Consider the following 19323-nt stretch of genomic DNA (forward strand, 5'->3'; position numbering starts at 1 on the left):
GAGCTGATGTTGCAGTTCAAGTCTGAATATTCTGTGCTACAGAATTCCTTCTTGCTCAAGGGAGGTCAGTCTTTTTGTTCTATTCAGGCTTTCAACTAATTGGATGAGGCCTATCCACATTTTGGAGGGCAATCCGCTTTACTAAAAGTTCAATGCATGTAACAGAAAGGAGAATAAAGAATTTCCCTCCACTACCAACCACTTTGGCATTATACAGAGTAAAACTAATTCTTTGAAGGTCTCTATATTTCAATAGCAGAAATAGTGAGTTTTGACTTAGAAGTAAGGGTGAGATGCAGACAGTAGAAGAGGAAAGATGATAAGTGGCTATTTATTTGGAAGAGTATGTCAGAAACATTTTAAGAAATGTTATTACACTAAGGGGAGAACTTATTTGATTTAAGCCATTGTAGAAATTGACAAATGTAATGAAATATGGGTCATTAATATGAATTATTACATTACAGGTTGTGATGCCTGAAAAAAACTGATTCACATTTAAGTTTATGTCAGTCTGTGATTTTTAGATCTCAATTTGAAAATGATGAAACAGCAGAAAAAAGGGTCATTTTTCCAAGTTTAAATATGGGGCAAAGTGTTAAACTTTAAAAACAAAGTTTGTGTAATTATCCTTCAAAATCTGAGAAGTTTAAAATATGGCATATGCCAGGCTTTACTATTAGCCAGTGCAATGTTTTATTCCATCATTGTTTAAAATATTTCCAAAAGTTATTTTCACCATTAAAAATAATGATTATAGGGTTAGAAAGACTTAAAGGGAAATTAAAAATATTAAAATATGCACATTTTGCATAAATGTGTCATTTAAGCAAATGACACCACAGAGTATTTCATGTAAATTCCATGAAGAAACAATGTTTTGAACAAAAAACTTACATTCAATTAAGAGACTTGAATGGAGGTAAAATAATGAAATATTTCCTAATATTGAAGGTTGTTCCACTTTAAAAACCTGTTCATTATGGTCAACATAATGATAGACAAATGATAACAGAGACAAATGATAACATCAATAAGTGGATATACAAGTCCAGTTTGTACTGGCAAAACTGAGGTCATGCCTTCCATATGCCTATGTGCTAATAGACTTACTATATATTTTCATAGTTAATCTTAAATTTTATAGAAGCAGGAACAGAATATTCTTAAAAACTTTTAATGGTACACTTTTCCAAAAATATATGCAAGTTTATATATGGGTGTTGGAAGTGTGGTGTTTTAAAAGGCAGGAAGAGAAATAGTTAATTTTGAAAACATAAGTCTCATAAGTAAAATATTACTCAAGTAGTGAAATTTCTGGAGCTAAAGGTACACACTTATGCTTTCTAAGGAATAGGGATCAGTAAAAAAAAAATTCAACAACAGCACTTGATTATATGTTCACAGATCAATGCCTTTGTACAGGGTTTACTTTTGTAAAACTTTCACATTTTCTATAATCATGAAGTAAAAATACTTTTTCTACTGGTTCGGATGGATTTGTTCTGAATATGCTCATAATTACATAAGTTTTACATTAGTCTATCATACATCATAGCTTTTAAAAACTGAGTAATTATTACTGATGATATTTTTATGATTCTTTCTTCCTTTAAACCAAACCTATTTTCTGAAGATGTATAAATACTGTTGTTGTTGTTTTGAATGATTACAAGAACTTGCTAATTGAGGGTAACTTTCATATAAATTGAAGAATCCTTTGGTAAAGCAAGTTTTCAAAACTCATGCTATTAGTAAGGCATTACATCATGCCAGGTTTTGAATATATGAGATTATTTTAAATAAATAGACAATTTGCAAGTTTTCAAAACTCATGCTATTAGTAAGGCATTACATCATGCCAGGTTTTGAATATATGAGATTATTTTAAATAAAATGGGTCTTAAAGAGATTTAATATTAACTTAGAGAATAAATAGATTAAAATATGAAATTACAATTAATAAAAAATTTAGTTCTTGAAAGATTATGTTCTTTTTGCTTCAAATTAAGGCTTTGGTAGAAGAAAACTAGGATGGAAGAAATCTGAAAAACCAAAATTATATTCAATTTCTGGAAATAGAAAATCTCTCCCTTTCTGTGCTATGAATTGCTGCTACTGGTTTCTTTTTAATAGTGTTTTTTTTCCATGCTTAATGTGATAGGATTTTCAGAGAATCATTTCAAATTTTAAAATGAGAACACAAAACATTTTTAAATTTAAAAGCAAATGAAAAAAGAATTTAAAATTAATTCATACCACCTGCTGCTAGTATAGTTGATTATCAAGAATGAAGGCATTCAAATGTTCCCACAGTTTTCACAAACTCAAATTAAAATTCAAATATGGCCTGAAGGGGAAAATACAAACATAATTACCTTTGGGAGTAAAGTTATGAACATTGAAAAGTGGTTACTTAAGAAGCCTGTAAGAAACTGCACATGATGAAATGCAACACCATCATGATAACACATTATTTTTTTAGGATTTTTAAGGTTCAGAAAACATCCTGGAAAGAAAAGCAACAGCCACTTAGCTAGCAGTCACTATGTACCAAGAAGGCTTCTCTGGTGGCTACAAAACTCTAGAATTCCTACTTACTGGCTCTGTAGAAGTTGGGACTCAAGAAAACTTGCACACAATTGTAATGTTAAATGATAAGCAGAGAGATATACAAATTTAAGGAAATATACAAGTGATATAGAAGGTGTTAACACTTTATAGTATCTAATTAATCTAACTAGTAATTGTTACAATTCTCATTTTATAAAATAACAAAACTAAAATTGGATATCAGATAATACTCAAAATGATATAGTTAATAAATTGTCAGAGATTTAAATAAAAATTTATTTGACATTAAAATCAATAAAATTACTACTCTCTATATAGCATCCAGAAATGACTGGATTATTGAAATGAATATTCTTCAGAAAGGATTTATTTGATGTGACCTCAATAAATGACAAAGAACTTGCCAGGTGGATGAGATGGGGGAAAACAGAGGCATAGTGAGACTATAGAAGTATAAGGAATCATGGTAGGATCACAGAACTGTAAGATTAAGGCATTGGATACATATGAAGTTGAAGGTGGTAGAGGAAGAAATGGGTGAGAGGAATAAGAGATTAACCCAGACCAGGCAGCAGTAAGGAATGTATGAGTCATGAAAATAAACTGGAATTTTATCCTTCAGTGAATGAACAATAGACTTTTCAGTAACCCTGGTTACAACTGGCATAACAGGTAACCTGTAACTTGCTGCATTAAAATCAGAATGGAACTTCCTTGATACTGATGAACTACATGTTACTTTGGTTTGAATTCATTGTGACAATTTGCTTCAGGATTGGCATTTTCTGTATTTATATAAGTAACAAACTAGACGTTTGAGAGAATAGAACCAATTTATATAATTATAAATGCACTTGGATAGGGATGAAAGAAATCACATGAATTTTTGTTTTTTGAATGTGATTTTTTTACCTGGCCAATTTATTAACTCCTCCTGCTTTTTCACCCATATTTCCTGAAACCCTCCTCCATCTATGTGCTGAGGTTGCTCATTAATCATCTCAGTTCTAATTATTCTAAAAGATAAAAAGTAGAATTAGTGAGTCTGCTCTCAAGCTGTCTGTAATTTCATGTTGAAGATAAGATGTCTACATTTATAATTCATATCTATATCTATGAGATAGTGTTAAATGTCCAACACACACAGAATACCTTTTCAGGATCTAAATAGCCTAGTAGAAAATAAAAAGGTCTCCACTCCTCTTTCCTATTTACTGGGCTCTTAGATTAATGCACCACCCATAGAGAAAAGCAGAAAGTATATAGACTCTGAAATAGGCAGATCTGAATTCATTGCCTTGGATTGTGATTTGGTTACTTGTTTGCATAATGGAAAGATTATGTCTTCTTTTTAGGGTTTTTAGGGGTCTTAAAAGAAAAACCCTTTGCAAAATATCCATTAAATAATGCATGGTCTTTAAATCACACTCCCTTTCTGGTATACTTCTGTTCTAGAATTCAAAGAGCCTTTAGCAAATAACACCATCCATCAAGGAAAAAAAAATATTTCATTAAAATATACCTTGAAAATTGCATATTTTATGCCATGTTTGATAAAAAATAAAAATTGTATATCCTTCTTAGTTATTAAATGTCACTTGAAATTTTAAAGCATTAACTATCAGGACAAAAAAAAAGTACGTGAAGTAGCTATGTACTTATGCTAATGCTTTTCAAATTTACTGCACAGCCCTATCTCCTGGAAATCACTGGAATAAAAGCCAAATCTGTCACATAATTTTCATTGTGAGAATGTGTCTGCTAGGATGTGAAAGTCGTTGTTTACATAATTTAATATTCTACATTCTAATCAACCACTTATAGTTCATGAAGAGTTGAAAATTGTAAAATCTGAAGATTACATATTCAAGGCCTTTGACCTTGCTGAAAAGCTATAGATGAGAGTCAATTAGCCGTAACTAACAGTCCTAAATTCATTGCTTCAGTTGGTTATTATTTTTGAGCCTCATTACGCACATCTGACAATCAGAAGCACTTACACAAGCCTCTCTTGGCTCTCTTGTGAGAATAGATATGGGAAAGGGTTTTGTACTCCCAGGTGAAGAGAAAGAGAGCTTTAGATATAATATATTCGTAAGAGCAGTTTGCTTTTCTTGGAAGAAGATTGACAGTGGGGTTGTGTGTGCATAAATTTGATTAACAAAGATCATTTATCAAATAACTTATTTTGCAACTACAGTTACATGGAGCTGTTAGTCTCAAAGAATGTACTCCACCCTCACTGAAGTTTCACATGAAATACTCCAGTAAGGATAGAAATATAGATACATTTTACCCGTGATGAAAGTGCCAGTGATCACAACACTTCTTGGCTTTTTCACCAGCACCTGATGCCTTTGTACTGAAGAAGTCAAGTCATTAACAAACTCTTAGTACTGAAATTATTTACTGTTCTTTTATATTTGAAATGCTGTAACCTAGGAATATTAGAGTTGGCACTCTTTTATTTTAGTTGAGTTGAGAAGTTTGGCACTTTATTGTGTTTGAGATATTTAAGGGGATTGAAGAAATGTTGAAGAATTAAGTTTTCCATTTTCTAAGTGCTTATACACTCACCTGATCTTACATAACAAAGGTAAAAAGAGGCAAACAGTGAAAATTTTCTTTCCTGTCAGTTTCCCTCTCCAGAGCAAACCACTGTCACCAGTTTATTTTGCTTAATGGCAGGGATACTATAATTTGGGAAATCTAGAATCCTAAATCATATCAGCAGAGAAAGAGTTCAAGCATCAGGCATATTGGTTATCAGCGAGCTACTAATGAAAGTCGAGATATACTAAAATTATGGAAAAATTAAGAATGATCTTAGTGGAGCAAATGCTAGAACCTATCATCTATGCAGATAGTAATTCCACACACAGATTTCTAGACTAAACCTGTTTGACGAGCTTGTTCTCAGAGCAGCTAAGGTAAACCCCCCAAAAACTAAGACTGATGTAAAAGAAATTTGAAACACAGACTTTCTAAAGATACAGTTCAGGAAATTTAAAGGACTGGCATTTGGTAGGTGAGAAAAGGAAGAAGAAAGGAGAAAAGAGTAGAAAGGAGAAGGATCAAAGGAGAGACGAAACAAGTGCAATGCTTGCTCACAAGGCAGCAAGTCAGTCATACCTGAGTTTCTCTTTCTGTTCCTATATTTACTTTTCATGTGGCTGGGTAAACCTACAGCGCTTTAACTGGTAAAATAATAATTAAAGAGTGTGGTTCATAAGATACAAAGTGTCTCTATATGATCAGGATATGGTTTATCTTTTCCATTGACAAATATTAATTTGGTTGATAAGACAATTTTCAAACTCTGAACGACTGAGATTCTTTTTAAAGATTATCCCTATGGTTCATATAATGGGAAAAAATATGTTTGCTTTAAATTTGAAATAAGAAAATTCATGTCTGTACAACCCATAAAGAAAAGATGGGGACATTGGTCCAAATCAGTCCAAGAGTTAAAGTTGAATTGCTTTTGTTCAGGATCAAAATTTAAAAATATTAAAAATAAGTTCTTTATACTTCATCAGAGAAACTTCAGCATGTAAGATACATACCATTTCTATAATATCTTAATGAGAGCGCTTCTAAATATTTTAACTTGGATGTTTTCCCAAGATGTATTGATGAATGCTCACTTTGTCTTTAGTGGTATAGTTGTTGAGCTTGTAAATCTACCTGTTAGGAGCTTTAGTTATAGATCCTGTAGATGCATTCAGTGTTCCCTCATCCCTTTTGAAAGTGCTTACTCTATTAGCTCTTGTTTCCTACCCATAAGGACAGAGAGAGTCAAAGACTGCATCCTAATAGAATGGCACTGGCTACCAGTATGTCTTATGTAAGCCACATGATTTATAGGTGTTTTAGGTTCCTAAGCAGTTTGAAGAAATAAGAGCAAAGGTAAGTCTTATTCGGGATACTTATTGCCACTCTTAAAATTTTACTCTAGGTCCAAGTTTCAGACAAGCATGAACACTATTTGCGTCCTTGAACTTGAATCTTTTTTGGGTAATGCCCAGCACTATTTTAATGACTCATTTTGAGGTGTGCCGGATGACAGGTAAATGTTTCAGTACTAAGCAAATACCATTAAATGTCTCAGTACTAAACAAATACTATTCAATTAAATACATTGAAAAGAAGTTTATGCAAGCAAGATAGAGGGAATTACAGCACAGGTTTCATAGACTCTGATAAAATCTAAGCTATTTGTCATAGCCTTCAAAGCCTTGTAAGTATGTGTGAGAGACTGAACTAATTATTTGGGCTTTTGTATAATGAGTTTGGTAGTAAACTCCCTTGTTCACCATTTGACATGCTTTCATCTTGCATTTCTTTATTTTAGTTCCATGAAACTTAAAAATAAAATGTAAAGGTATTTTCTACCTTATTTATTTATAGATTAATCAGTATCTAATGGCTTCATATTTCTAAATTAATAATCACATAATTTATTAATGTTCATAGCAATCTCTTGTTTAATGATTCATTCTTTTCCCTTCTTCATTTATAAATTCTGACTCTGATATTAGTAGGAAGATAATAGTGGTCAGTATGTAACTTGGTTCTTAGTTTCAGAAGTATTTCAGAAATGTGTGCATAGTGCTTACTTATGTTTACATCAGATTTTAATATTGTCAGATGTACTATGTTAAATTCATTATTACATACTTAGGTCAAAGAGCTATTCACATTTTTAAACTTCATAAAGATTGTTTAACTCTACTGTATTATTTTTTTAAATAACACATCCATTGGACTGAAAATTTCTTTCACAGATAATTGAAGGCAATTGGTCCCTAAGATATTTTTGAACAGAAAATAAATTCACATTCTTATTGGATATGATTTTTCATATCGCAGTTATACAGAGATTAAGAAATGTGTTTATGTTGACTGGTCATAAGAAGTGGTGCTGAGACACACGGAAGATGTGTCTTCAGCACCTCTTCACTTTCTACTACCTGAGACTTAATTCACCTGTCCCACTCCAGCAATGATTCTACACTCTCAGAGGTGTTTTCTATGATATAGTTTGTAAGTATTTAGCTGTCTGCTTCACTTCATAGAAAAAATTATAAGGAACAAGGTAAAAAAAAACTCATGTTCCAACTCATGTTCCCTCTTTATAGTGACATCTGCTGGGCAGTAGCCCTCAGTGATTTTTAAGCAAGTGCAGGCTCACTTTGTGGAGGTCAAAGCTTATTTCTTCCTTTGTTCAAATATCCAGTTTATTGTGGCCCAGATAAATAATTTTCATATAAACATCAACATGAGTTCCAAGCTTAGCTGTAAGTAGAGTTGGCAATATACCCGGTCCCCCGTGTCTAGACTTGTAAACCTCTATCTGTTGGCATAATTCTGAACAACCTCCCTCCACAAAACTGTAAAATAATTTCTTGTAATTATGTTTTTAGGAATATCCTGGACGGAAGGATACTGGATAGAGATCAGGTTGAGAGGTCAACAGAATCACTGTATTCGACACATGCAGGAAACGCAATAGGAAACAATACCCATTAAAAGGATAACCTCCTGCGCCAAGACTGTTGGTTTATCTTGACCGGTTTTAGAAAATTTGCTCCAGGAAAAGGACAAGATTTCATGCCCTTTTAAAAACGCATCTCTTTGCCTTAAAAGGATGTAGCACTCTTCCTCTGGCAAAACGCTGCTTTGCACTTTGATATTTACAGCCAAGCAAAGCCAGTGTCGCCTTCCAAGAGCAGCCGGTAACAAACAAAACCTTGGAGCGCACCCTGCAAGTTGCTCACTCCAACACCGGCTGCGAAAGAAGCGAGTAGTTCAGCTGGTCTCCTGGCCGGCTGCAGCGCGTTCCTGCCTCTCCAGGGCCAGGAGCCCCGGGGGTCGGCCCCGCCCGCCGGCCGGCTCAGGGCTGGCTGCCACGCTCGGCCGGCGCGCTCTGGGTGGGGCCTCGTGGCCGGAGCGCAGCGGTCGGGTGTGCAGGGCTGGTGATGCGAGCCGGCTGGGCGGCGCGCCGGGCCAGCCCGAGACGCGCGCCGCGTAGCTGTAATCGGACACCCGAGCGTTCGCCCCCAGCGCCCGACCACTTTCCATTCACTCCGAGGTGCTGGATTGAGCGACTCGGAGAAGGGCTCTGGGTGCCTCGGCCCGCAGTGCTGGGGATTCCTTTACAAAGAAACTCTGAGGACCGGGAAGAAAGAATTTCACCGCTGGGACGCTCTAGAAATTAAGGTCTTCGGGGAAAAGGACTGGAGACGCGCGGATCGAAACCAGTAGCAAATTGATGACTTTTCCGTGCTGATCTCTTCCCACTTCGGTGAGCTGAAGTCGTTCTTTTAAGTATTCGCATGATATATTAGGCAAAATGTAGCATTTGAATCTGTGTGTTGACTTTCCACGCATCCGTATGCTCAAGATTGGACATTTTCTTAAGGGCACATGTGGTTTGTCAGGGAAGTGTCTCCTTTGCTTAAGTTGTTTCTTTTGGTTATGACACCTGCGGACAGATTAAAGTTGAGTATTTCATTATCTTCTAAGGCAAAGTGCCCTAGAGGACAAATGATTTCTTCTCTTACATGTTGTCAATATTTGATCAGAAGTGGAAGCAACAATCAGCACGTCTGTCTGAGTTTCAAAGGGAAGAAGTTTTAAAATATGGGGGTGGGGGAGGTATGTGTGAGACACTTGGCTTGAAGTCACTTCTCATTTCTAGGTAGACTTGAAATAATGTTACTTTGTATGCTCGCTTCATTTCACCTGTCATTTCATCTTCTATATTATTCTTCGTAATTTGTGGCAAATGTCTTAATAGTGGAGACATGTCAAAGATAAGACAGTGATAATAACAATATGCAAAAATGTGTAAATATTATCTGCCTGCTTAATAAGGAGACAAAGTTTAGACAGGTATATGCATAGCTTTTTTGGGGGTGGGAGGGAAAGTGGGGTCTTTAACTGTAAGGACAACAAAACCAGGGAGCAAATTACTAAGGGCAAGTCACCCCATAAAATCAATTTTCTTCCAAGTTAATTTAGGGATGACAGGGTGAAGAGGTTGTGGAAGCAGGAAGAAACTATTTCTTTTGAAAATTAACAATGCAAACATCTCTAGGGTTTCTTCCATCTGTATGGTAAAAGAAACAATTTTGTGTTTTACTCTCATGACATATGTACTATCTAAGAAGTCAACTTAAAATTTTTGTTTAAAATGGTGTGCTTGATTGAATTTTCTTTTTTCTGTATTTTTGAGGTGCAGTCTTTTCCATTTTTAGTGTTTTTTTTAAATCGAATAAAAATTAGTGATACTGTTTTAATTGTAGAAACTTTGGTGTACCCTCTGAAAAGAAAATTTTAAATTAAACTCTGTCATGCCATTTTATTGTATGATTATGCTAGTCCCAAATTGATGAGTTTTTTAACATGGTCCTAGAGTTATTTTGCATATCATTGCCACCAGATAACCCACAGGTTTTTCTTTGCACATTACCTGATCTTCTTTGCTATTCAGACCTCAGCTAATAGCATGTATCAGTTTTATAGCTACATTCTGAAACAGTAACACTTGTCTCTCTGATTTATCTTTTGAAATTTTGAAAGCCTGCTTTCAGTTTGATTTATGTAAAATATGCATTGACAGATACATGGTTCATTAGATTGCTCACAACTACTAGGTCATTGGTTTGAATTTGGCAATAGTCCATGGTTACCTCATCTGCATCATTTAACAGCTGCATGGTCATCTGTATAAATTGGCAGATAACTGTTTTGAGTGATCTAAGATTGAACACATGTAAAATGTGTGTGCAGAAACACCATTTTAGAAACAATTACTTTAAAAACCTAAAGTGTATGTAGGTGAATGAGTATATATGAATGTTCCTATGACTGTATTATTGTAGAAAGAGAAGTTTTCATTCACTAACATCTATTGTTACACCATCTTCAAATCATTTCAATGTAACATGATTTTCTTTTCAGGGAAGATCAACTAAAGTATTTTCCTCTGGGAATCAGTAACTTTTTCTTTACTGCACCATTCATTGTTAATAGGCATTATTTTGCAGAAAGATGAAACAGTTTCTCTTTTTTTGCAATGACATCCAGGCACAGATGAATCAAATCCAAATTTTCACATTTGAGAAAGTCATAGCGCCTCCTACAGTTTTTATGACTGTAAAAGTTCAGATGGGTCTTGTGAATTAGGGTACTGATACTCTTGTCTAGATTGCTGGTTTTTGTGAATTTGTTTTGTCCTTCTAAAATTGTGAAATGAAATATAACAAATTTGTTATTTCTATTTTAAAGGAATTTCCCCTTGGATAATAAGTCATAAATCTGAAGAAATGGCATTCCCAGCAATTTGCCTGTTGGTTGGAATATTTGTTTGTTCTATCTGTGTAAAAGGATCTTCTCAGCCCCAAGCAAGAGTTTATTTAACATTTGATGGTAAGACAGTTGATAAACATTCTAGAAAATGTTATTTGAAGTTTTTATTTCTTATCTAGATTCAAAAATTAATAAATTTAAGATGGAAAATTTTATCTTAAAATATTTACTAGACTGCTTTTTGTATGACATGGCTATTTTAAATTATTGGTTAATTGACAAAACCCCTCTATTGCACTTGTTTAAAAATGTTTCACATGTGTCCTCCCCTTTTTAACGTTTCTTCTGTTTGCGTTGTATGCATGGTAAGTTTATGAAGACCTCAAAGTGTGTAAGATATTTTTTAATCTTAATATTCATCTGGTTATGTTGAGAAATAGCCCCTATGTGCTAATCTCTATCAGCAGAAAGATCTATACAGGTTTAATTGCTAAAATATTTTTCCTATTAAATTTTGGGCCTTAACCTCAAAAATGTTCTGTCCATATGTTTCTTCTATAGCCACAAGAAGTTGTTGAGGGACACAAAATCTCTTTATTAATTGAAAAGGACCTTAAAGAGTAGTTTGAAGTATGTTTTTGATTGTTACTGTATATACTTGTTCAGGAGTATAGGGAAATGAGTAAGATTTCAAATTTCTACAAACAAAATGTGTAAGATCCTCTTCGGGGATGGTTTGCCAATATATGCATATATGCATGTATGTACTTCAGACAACTTTACTGATAGATGATGTAGGTAAATCATGTAACCCATACTAATTAGACAGATGGAATAAGAGATGGATCAGAAAGATCATCCTTCCAATCAAGGTCATTCATATTTTTTATTATTCTTTCAACACACTCTGCATAAACCACAGGTCATAGAGCATTTGTTTCATTTTCTTTTGAGAAGTAATAGACTCTTAGATCTTCTGATAGTTATCTTTTCTTTGAAATGCTGTTATTTTGAATTTCAAACGGCGATATGATTGAGCTATATCAGCCAAGTAACTCTCTTCTCCTTAACTCACCAAGTACTTTCCCCAAGGTCATGATAAGCACTGAAGGAGCCTTATTTAGAACTTAAGAGTTGTGTGAGCTTCTAGTTGCTTCCTTAGCTGCTACGCCCGCATTCCCCTTAAAACCTTGACTGTCATATTAAATTGTAAAGAAAAGAAAAAAGTAAAATGTTCTTTTTTATTTTTTAATCTTGCATTTTGATTATACTTTTTTCTTTCAAGTTGAGAATTATGAAAACAAATTTTTAAAAAGGGATGAAGGAACAATATGTTTTCCCTCTCATGCTTTATATTTCCTCTCAATGTATAGGAAGATGGAGTAGTTTCATAGATAAGGTAGCTAAATCTGTTTTCTCTTCATTCAAAATCTACCTTCTTTCTTACCCAAACATAGTCCAAAATATGTAAATATTAAAAAGAAGTGTGTCACCAGAGATATTTCACAAAACCTACATTTAAAAATATATAATTTGTCTTTCACAAAGGAAATTAAGTAATACAACCTTTTAAAACCAATCTTCAATAATGTATAGAACAATAATTGCTATATAGAGTAACTAGAAAATTATTATGAACTTTTAAAATGCTATACGACTAATATTTTAAGTGCTCTTAAACTCACAGCACATTCTTGCAGAATATTGACTCTAATTTATGACATATGTAGAATACAACATGATAAAATATGCTATTTATCTTAAGAACTACAATTCCTGATAGTTTAAACTTTCTGAGTTTTAATAGTAATTAATCAAAGAAATACAATATCACTTAATTTGATACTCTTTAAAGAGATATAGCTACAGGGAGAATAAATTTACTGAAATACCACAATTTTTAAATTCACACAAAAATGTCCTAAAATGAACTATATATATAGACAGGATGTTATAGGATAAGTACATCAGACAAAAACATTTGTTAAAATTTATAAATTGTTGTCATTAATTCATAGTTATTTTTCAAAAGATTTCATAGTATATATACTTGAGATACCTGTTCCAGTTTCTTGTTATTTAAAGTTTCTCACTGTTTTTATGATAAATTTACCTGGTATCACACTTGACTAAGTTACTAAATCCCTTTAAGGTAAGTTAGCCTTAGCATCAAATATAGAACTTTCTACAAGGTTGACATATATATGAATGCATATTTGTTTAAATACATGTATATATGCATATATGTGTGTGTGTTTGTATAATGTATATATATATGTATGTATATATATATTATATATTTCCTTCTTGCATTTAAAAAAATTCATTTGACAATTTCCCAGTCAAAAATCAATGGTTGGAATATATTTTGAGGAAATTCAAATAATTTCAGGTTACTTCAGGCAGTCTTTCATATCTTTATATTCCTTCATAATTACTTGCCCCCTGACATCTTTGTCTTGAAATCTCCTACACTGTAAATTAGTCCTCTGCCTGTTCTTTTCTCTGTGGAACTTTAGAAGAATCTCCTCAGTTTTGTTACTCACAATCAAGTTAAGAATTACAGTCAATTTAAAAGGTATATGGAAAAAGATATCTCTTCTCCCATGTAAGTTCCATTCCTCCTTCTTGTGATAGATTGATGGAGTGATAACATTTGGGAAACAATGATTTAGGATTTGCTTTCCCTATTGATCTAGTGCAAGGTCAGCCAGATGGTCATCAGTCCTATGGGAGAATGAACTTAAGATGTTATTAATTAGTTGTTACATTTGTGCTAGCTACTTTGCATGTTGAAAGAACTGTGTATTAGATTCTGTACTTTTGTAACTTTTATGATTTTCACTTTATTCTAAATAGCTTTTCAAAGAATATAAAGATCATGCAAGTGCTTTTGATATAAGTTGAACTTTTGTTGGGGAAAAAAAACAAAACCCAGTAGCCTAATTCACATTCCATAGCATTATTGCCATTGTATTCTTTTCCCAGAAAATCTTAAGACTCTGTGAGAGTCATAAGGAAAGGACTAGACTACATATTTACAATAGGTAAAACTTTTGTTGTTTGCTAATTTACTAGAGAAAGCATTGTTGAAAAGATTCTCCGTTACCCAATAGAGACTTTAGCTTGTTGTTTTCTACATGACTGGGAATAAATATTATTGTAGTCTGATAAAAGACATTAATTGGATATAATTTTAACAAAAGGTTTCTGAGCTTGAGAGAAATAGAGATATTGTCTGTATTGGAATAGATATAAATATGATTAATGAGTTTAATCTGTTGAATATTTCTATTTCAAAATAAGGTTAGATTATTATAAAAATAAGATTACTTTCTCAGCTAGTAATTCATTTTGTGAATTTAAGATATTCAATTTAGTGACATAAAGTCATTCATAATATTACCTTAGCCTATGTCTGTAGGATCTGTAGTAATGTTTCATTTCTGATGTCAGTAATTTTCATTTATTTGCTTTTATGTTCTATGAATCTATATCGTGGCACATTTTCTCCATTTTATTGAATTCTTCAAATCAGCTCTTAGTGTCATTGTTTTTTTTTCCTATTCTTTTTCTGTCTAACATTTCCTTGATTCACATTCTAAAATCCAATTGTTGCTGCTTTGTGTTTAATATCCTTTTTGTGAAACTTCTTAGAATGGAATTTTGTCAGTGATATAAGAACTTTGTTCTAATATAACCAGTTATGTTACAAATTTCCATTGAAACATTGTTCTAACAGCGCCCTATGTGTGTCAACAAAGTGTATTTTGATTATCAGTCAGTTAAAAATGGCTCATAACTGCCCCAGCTATTTTTGTCTTATTCATGGCTTATATAGATATGTATTGCAAAGTTTACAAACATTGCATATTTTTATATAGGTTCCTATTATAGATCTCCAGTTTAGTTTCTAATTATCAAAGGATATACATCAGAGGCTGTAGTTCTTTGAAAATTATATTCTGTGTTTTTAGGATACAGTGTTCTATTAATGCCAATTATAGTCTATCAGTTGATAATGCTTTTATATTTTCTATATCCTTACTGATTTTCTGTCTACTTAGTCTATCAATTACTGACAGAACAAATTGAATATTCCAACTAAATGGATTTGTCTGTTCTCACTTTCATCAATTTCACTTCATGTTTTTGAATTTCTGCTGTTAGGTACTCTCCTATTTAGGAATGTTATGCCTCCTGATGAACTTACTGCTTTTCTGTTATGAAATATGCTTGATTTTTCATTGTTATAATCCTCACTCTGACATATATTTTGTCTTTATATATAACATTTATCTTTCTTGAATTGTTAAAAAAAGCACATAAAATTTTAGTTATAATTTACTGAGGAAATGATTGCCATGATTCCAATTGTGTCTAGGAAATTAGGCTTTTCAGTAGTTGTTTCCTTACTAATTAACTCTGAAACTTTGACAGGACATTAGTTCTCCTGACCAGTTTTAAAAAAAAAATTAGACTGTTACCTATGAAACTCATTTTTATGGGGATTTTATGACTTTCAAGCTTACTTTTGTTTTATAAAAATCATCTCCTTTGAGAAAGTTTTGTACAAAATACCCTTCACTACATTCAGGAACATTTTGTGTGAAGGACTTGAAGTATGTGAACAAAACAAAACAAGAGTTTTTTTTTTTTTTTTTTTAATAATGAATATTTGAATCATACAGAACTGGTTTTAAATAATGGTTGTCTCTTACTTTCTGGGTATACTACATTGGGGTAGTTACTCGATCTCCCCATTTCAGATTATTATACTCTGTAAAATGGGAATAAAACATACTTCATTGAAGTGTTTTGAAAATTAAGTGAATTAAGTATGTAAAGTATGTTTTGTTTATATAGTATGCATTCCGTTATAATGCATAAAGGCTTACATTCGAGTTAGTATTTGTAAATTTCTTTTTTTTAAGATTTATTTTATTTATACAAGAACTAGGGTACAGGCCAAAGACACAGGAGGGTGAGAGAATTTACCAGAGACAGAGCAGGGAGCAGAACAGGCAGATGAACCAAAAACCCTACTGAAGGGAGCAGTGGGCACAACAGGAGAGGTATGCTGTGCCATGTGGGTATCTTCCTCACAGGCCGGGAATCTAACCCACGCTGCAGAGGCTGCAGACAGTTTTACAGAGCTCCACTCAACCTACTGTGCCAAAGGGGAGACCCAGTATTTGTAGATTTCTTCAGAGAAGAAGTATAGCCTGGATTTTACACTAATTAGTTCCCCTTTGCTAACAGTATATACAATGCTATTTGTCATTGCTTCAAATATGTAGAATTAACATAAATTTTTATATCCCTTATCAATATTCCTCCCCCAGACAATATTATTTGAGTATATTGCAATCCAGAGAACTTTGGTTAATTTGAAACAATGACACATGCCATGTACAATGAAACTAATAGTCATTTATTTATCATAGCACTAGAATATAAACAGCATTAGAGGAATTTTTGCTATTTTGTGATCATAAAGCTTCAAACCCACCCCCTACTATATAATGACTGGTCAGATATTTACTATCTACCTCTAAACTTTTTCCACATTATACCCCAAATATTCAATGTAGTATGGGAATTTGTCTTTTATATTAATCCTTTCCAATTAATTTCCATATCTCCTTCTATATTCTAATTCTTTGCCAAATAGATATTTCATCTCTATAAATTTTATTTATTTGTATTCAAATATTTATTTATGCATACAAGAACGGGGGTACAGGCCAGATGTGCGGGTGCAGGGGGTGAGAGCATTCACCAGAGACAGAGTGGGAAACAAAACAGGCGGATTGACTGAAATACATTGTTGAGGGGAGCAGCAGGTGAGACAGGAGAGGTCTGCTGCACCTTGTAAGTCAGTTACCTGGCCAGGGATCGAACTCATGCTGCAGTGGCTGTGAGTAGCTTCATAGTGCTGACACATAACCCCATGTACCACCGTGGAGCCCTATATAAATTTTAGAGATGATATTTTTTCCCATTAATTTTTGGAAATGCTTATTCTGATTTTATCCAATCTCTGAATCAATTAAGTCTGTGTTACTACAGTTTCTTTTAATTCCTCTTCTCATGGTCTCAGTTAAATGTCAATTAAATATCTTAAAAAATATCTCCCTGTTTTAATAAACCCTCACTCAACAAGGAGTGCTGTGTGAATGAGCTCTTGCATCCCTCCTGAGAGTACCATTGAACTCAGGAAGAGATTAATGAATGTAAATGTGGTCAGATATTATCTGAATCATAAGGGGTCTAAAGTGGCTAGGACTAAATTTGTGATGTAAAGGGAAAGTAAAAATTGTTATAAAATATAATTTGAATAAACTATGATGAGAAATTGCAAAGAAATGTGGCCTTATATGTCTATTTTTTCTATAATATGTATTGTATATCTATTTCATAGCCTTGAATTGAAGAGGAGGAATTTTAAGTATGATAAATAATGTCTGTTGAAAAATATTAGCATAGAAATATGTTACAGTGATATAATGATGGTCTCTTTTTAAAATATTTTAGAAGTAAAAATTTGAAATCCATATTTTCCTGATAAAAAAAATTCTAATTGTTCTAGGGGAGTTTTCTCGGTTTCTAAGGATCTTGAATCTATTGGCAAAAGTTCAGGTTATGATGTTAAACCATTCCTAAAGATATAAGATTCCTACACTTGGGAACAAAGAAGGAATGCTTCAATGATATAAAATCAGAAGAATGAGCTTAAGTGCTGTGTTTATTCAGCCATCCAGCCAAATCAATTCCTTGGGGGGAAAATGTGTCATATTCCATAATTATACATATATTTGTGTAAATATTTATTATTGAACTATAAAATGAAGATGAATCAGGTAATGATAGGTGAATTTACTTTAAATTCATCCACATGTTGATCAAATATGTTGATGTTGTTCACTTCTGTCAGTAAAATGTATGTCATAAACCCTATCTTTGCAGTTTTGATTTTGAAAAGTATACCTAAAACCAAATATATCTGTTATGCCATCTTCCATAAAAGATATTTTGTCCTCCAATATTTTATTTCTTTATACAGATTTTTTTTTTCATTTTAATAATTACTTACATTGATACTATCTTCAAGCCACGCACTATCCTAAATACCTCATATTATTTCATTTGATTGGCTAACTAGACTGTGAGTAGGTACTATTTTTATCCTCATAAAATGAAGGTGCAGAGAAAATAACTTGCCTGAGGTTACAGGGATTGCAAAGGACTAGATTAAAACACTAGTAGTCTAGGGCCTCCCCTGGTGGCGCAGTGGTTGAGCGCTGGGTTGCGAAGCTGCCCGCATTCTCTGCAGCACCGGTTCGATCCCCGGCCACCAGGCGAGGGTCCCACATGGCGCGCAGACCTCTCCTGCCGCCCGCTGCTCCCCTCAGCAGTGTCCTTCGGTCCTTCTGCCTGCTCTGCTCCCCGCTCTGGCTCTGGTGAATCCTCTCACCCTCCCGTGCTTCTGACTGTACCCAGTGCTTGTATAAATAAATAAATAAATCTTTAAAAAAAAAAAAAAAAAAAAACACTAGTAGTCTAACTCCAGAGCAGAGACATTTCTGTAGCTGCTGCTAGAATTAATTTTAAGTTCCAATAAATCATAATTAATAAAGGGATGTTTTCCAAGGAAAACATTCTGTAAACACATTTTAGCATGTTCAAGTTGTTAAGGGTTTCCATTTTCTCTTAGAACATCAAACCTTCCTGAAAAATAAAGGGAAAAATATCAATTTTGATATCATTCTTAATTCTCCCTTCAATTTCATATTCACCAAGGTGAAGATGAGGGAGTTACTCCTCTGACACATACTTATTTTGTTACTATAGGTCTCCCTTTATGGCGATAGAAGCAATACTGAGCCTAGACAAAGGATAACTATACAAACATTTATTCATTCTCCTCACCTCGCTTTGCAAATTTATCATACATGTCTCCATAAATTCAATGTAGGCTACAATATCTCTTAAAGAAAAAAAAAAGATTCAACTATTCTTTTTTATGGATACCATTGTAGCATCAACTACGTAAAGCACTGAGACACTTAATTTTTACATTCCTAAATATCTTTTATATACCAATGTGCAAAAATTTATCAATTTGGTTTTAGTTGCATTATTATAAAAGAAATACAAGTATTAAGAAAGAGAGCTGCATTTTTTGAGCAAATTCTGGCACTCCTTTGCCTTCTGCATTTTCATTTATGTGTTACTGAGGATCTCTGTTAATGAAAACAAGTTTAAAAGCAAGGAACAGAAAGGTTAGACGTTTTCTAATATAGAGTATGAGTTGGCAAGAAGAACACATAAAAGACAGAACTAAGTGCTAAGCCATGTGCTATTTTAAGGTAGCACTAGCCCTGAAACAATGTGCTGAGCTATAAAAGATGGCAAATATATCCTACATTT

At 33.3% G+C, this 19323-nt stretch overlaps 1 protein-coding gene across 1 annotated transcript in view; it reads left to right on the top strand.

The window, feature by feature from the left end:
• Positions 1 to 10901: 10901 nt before the first annotated feature.
• The window catches only part of SEMA3C (semaphorin 3C), a gene marked incomplete at its 3' end in the record, with an annotated part of 141043 nt that continues 132621 nt past the window's right edge, over positions 10902 to 19323 (top strand). Inside the window, exon 1 of the mRNA XM_084229583.1 lies at positions 10902 to 11010. Coding sequence (XP_084085709.1) covers positions 10908 to 11010 — 103 coding nt within the window. The 5' untranslated portion in view covers positions 10902 to 10907. The remainder of the gene's footprint in view (positions 11011 to 19323) is intronic.

Source organism: Talpa europaea, assembly GCF_964194135.1.
Source record: "Talpa europaea genome assembly, chromosome: 3".
Classification (NCBI taxonomy): Eukaryota; Metazoa; Chordata; class Mammalia; order Eulipotyphla; family Talpidae; genus Talpa; species Talpa europaea.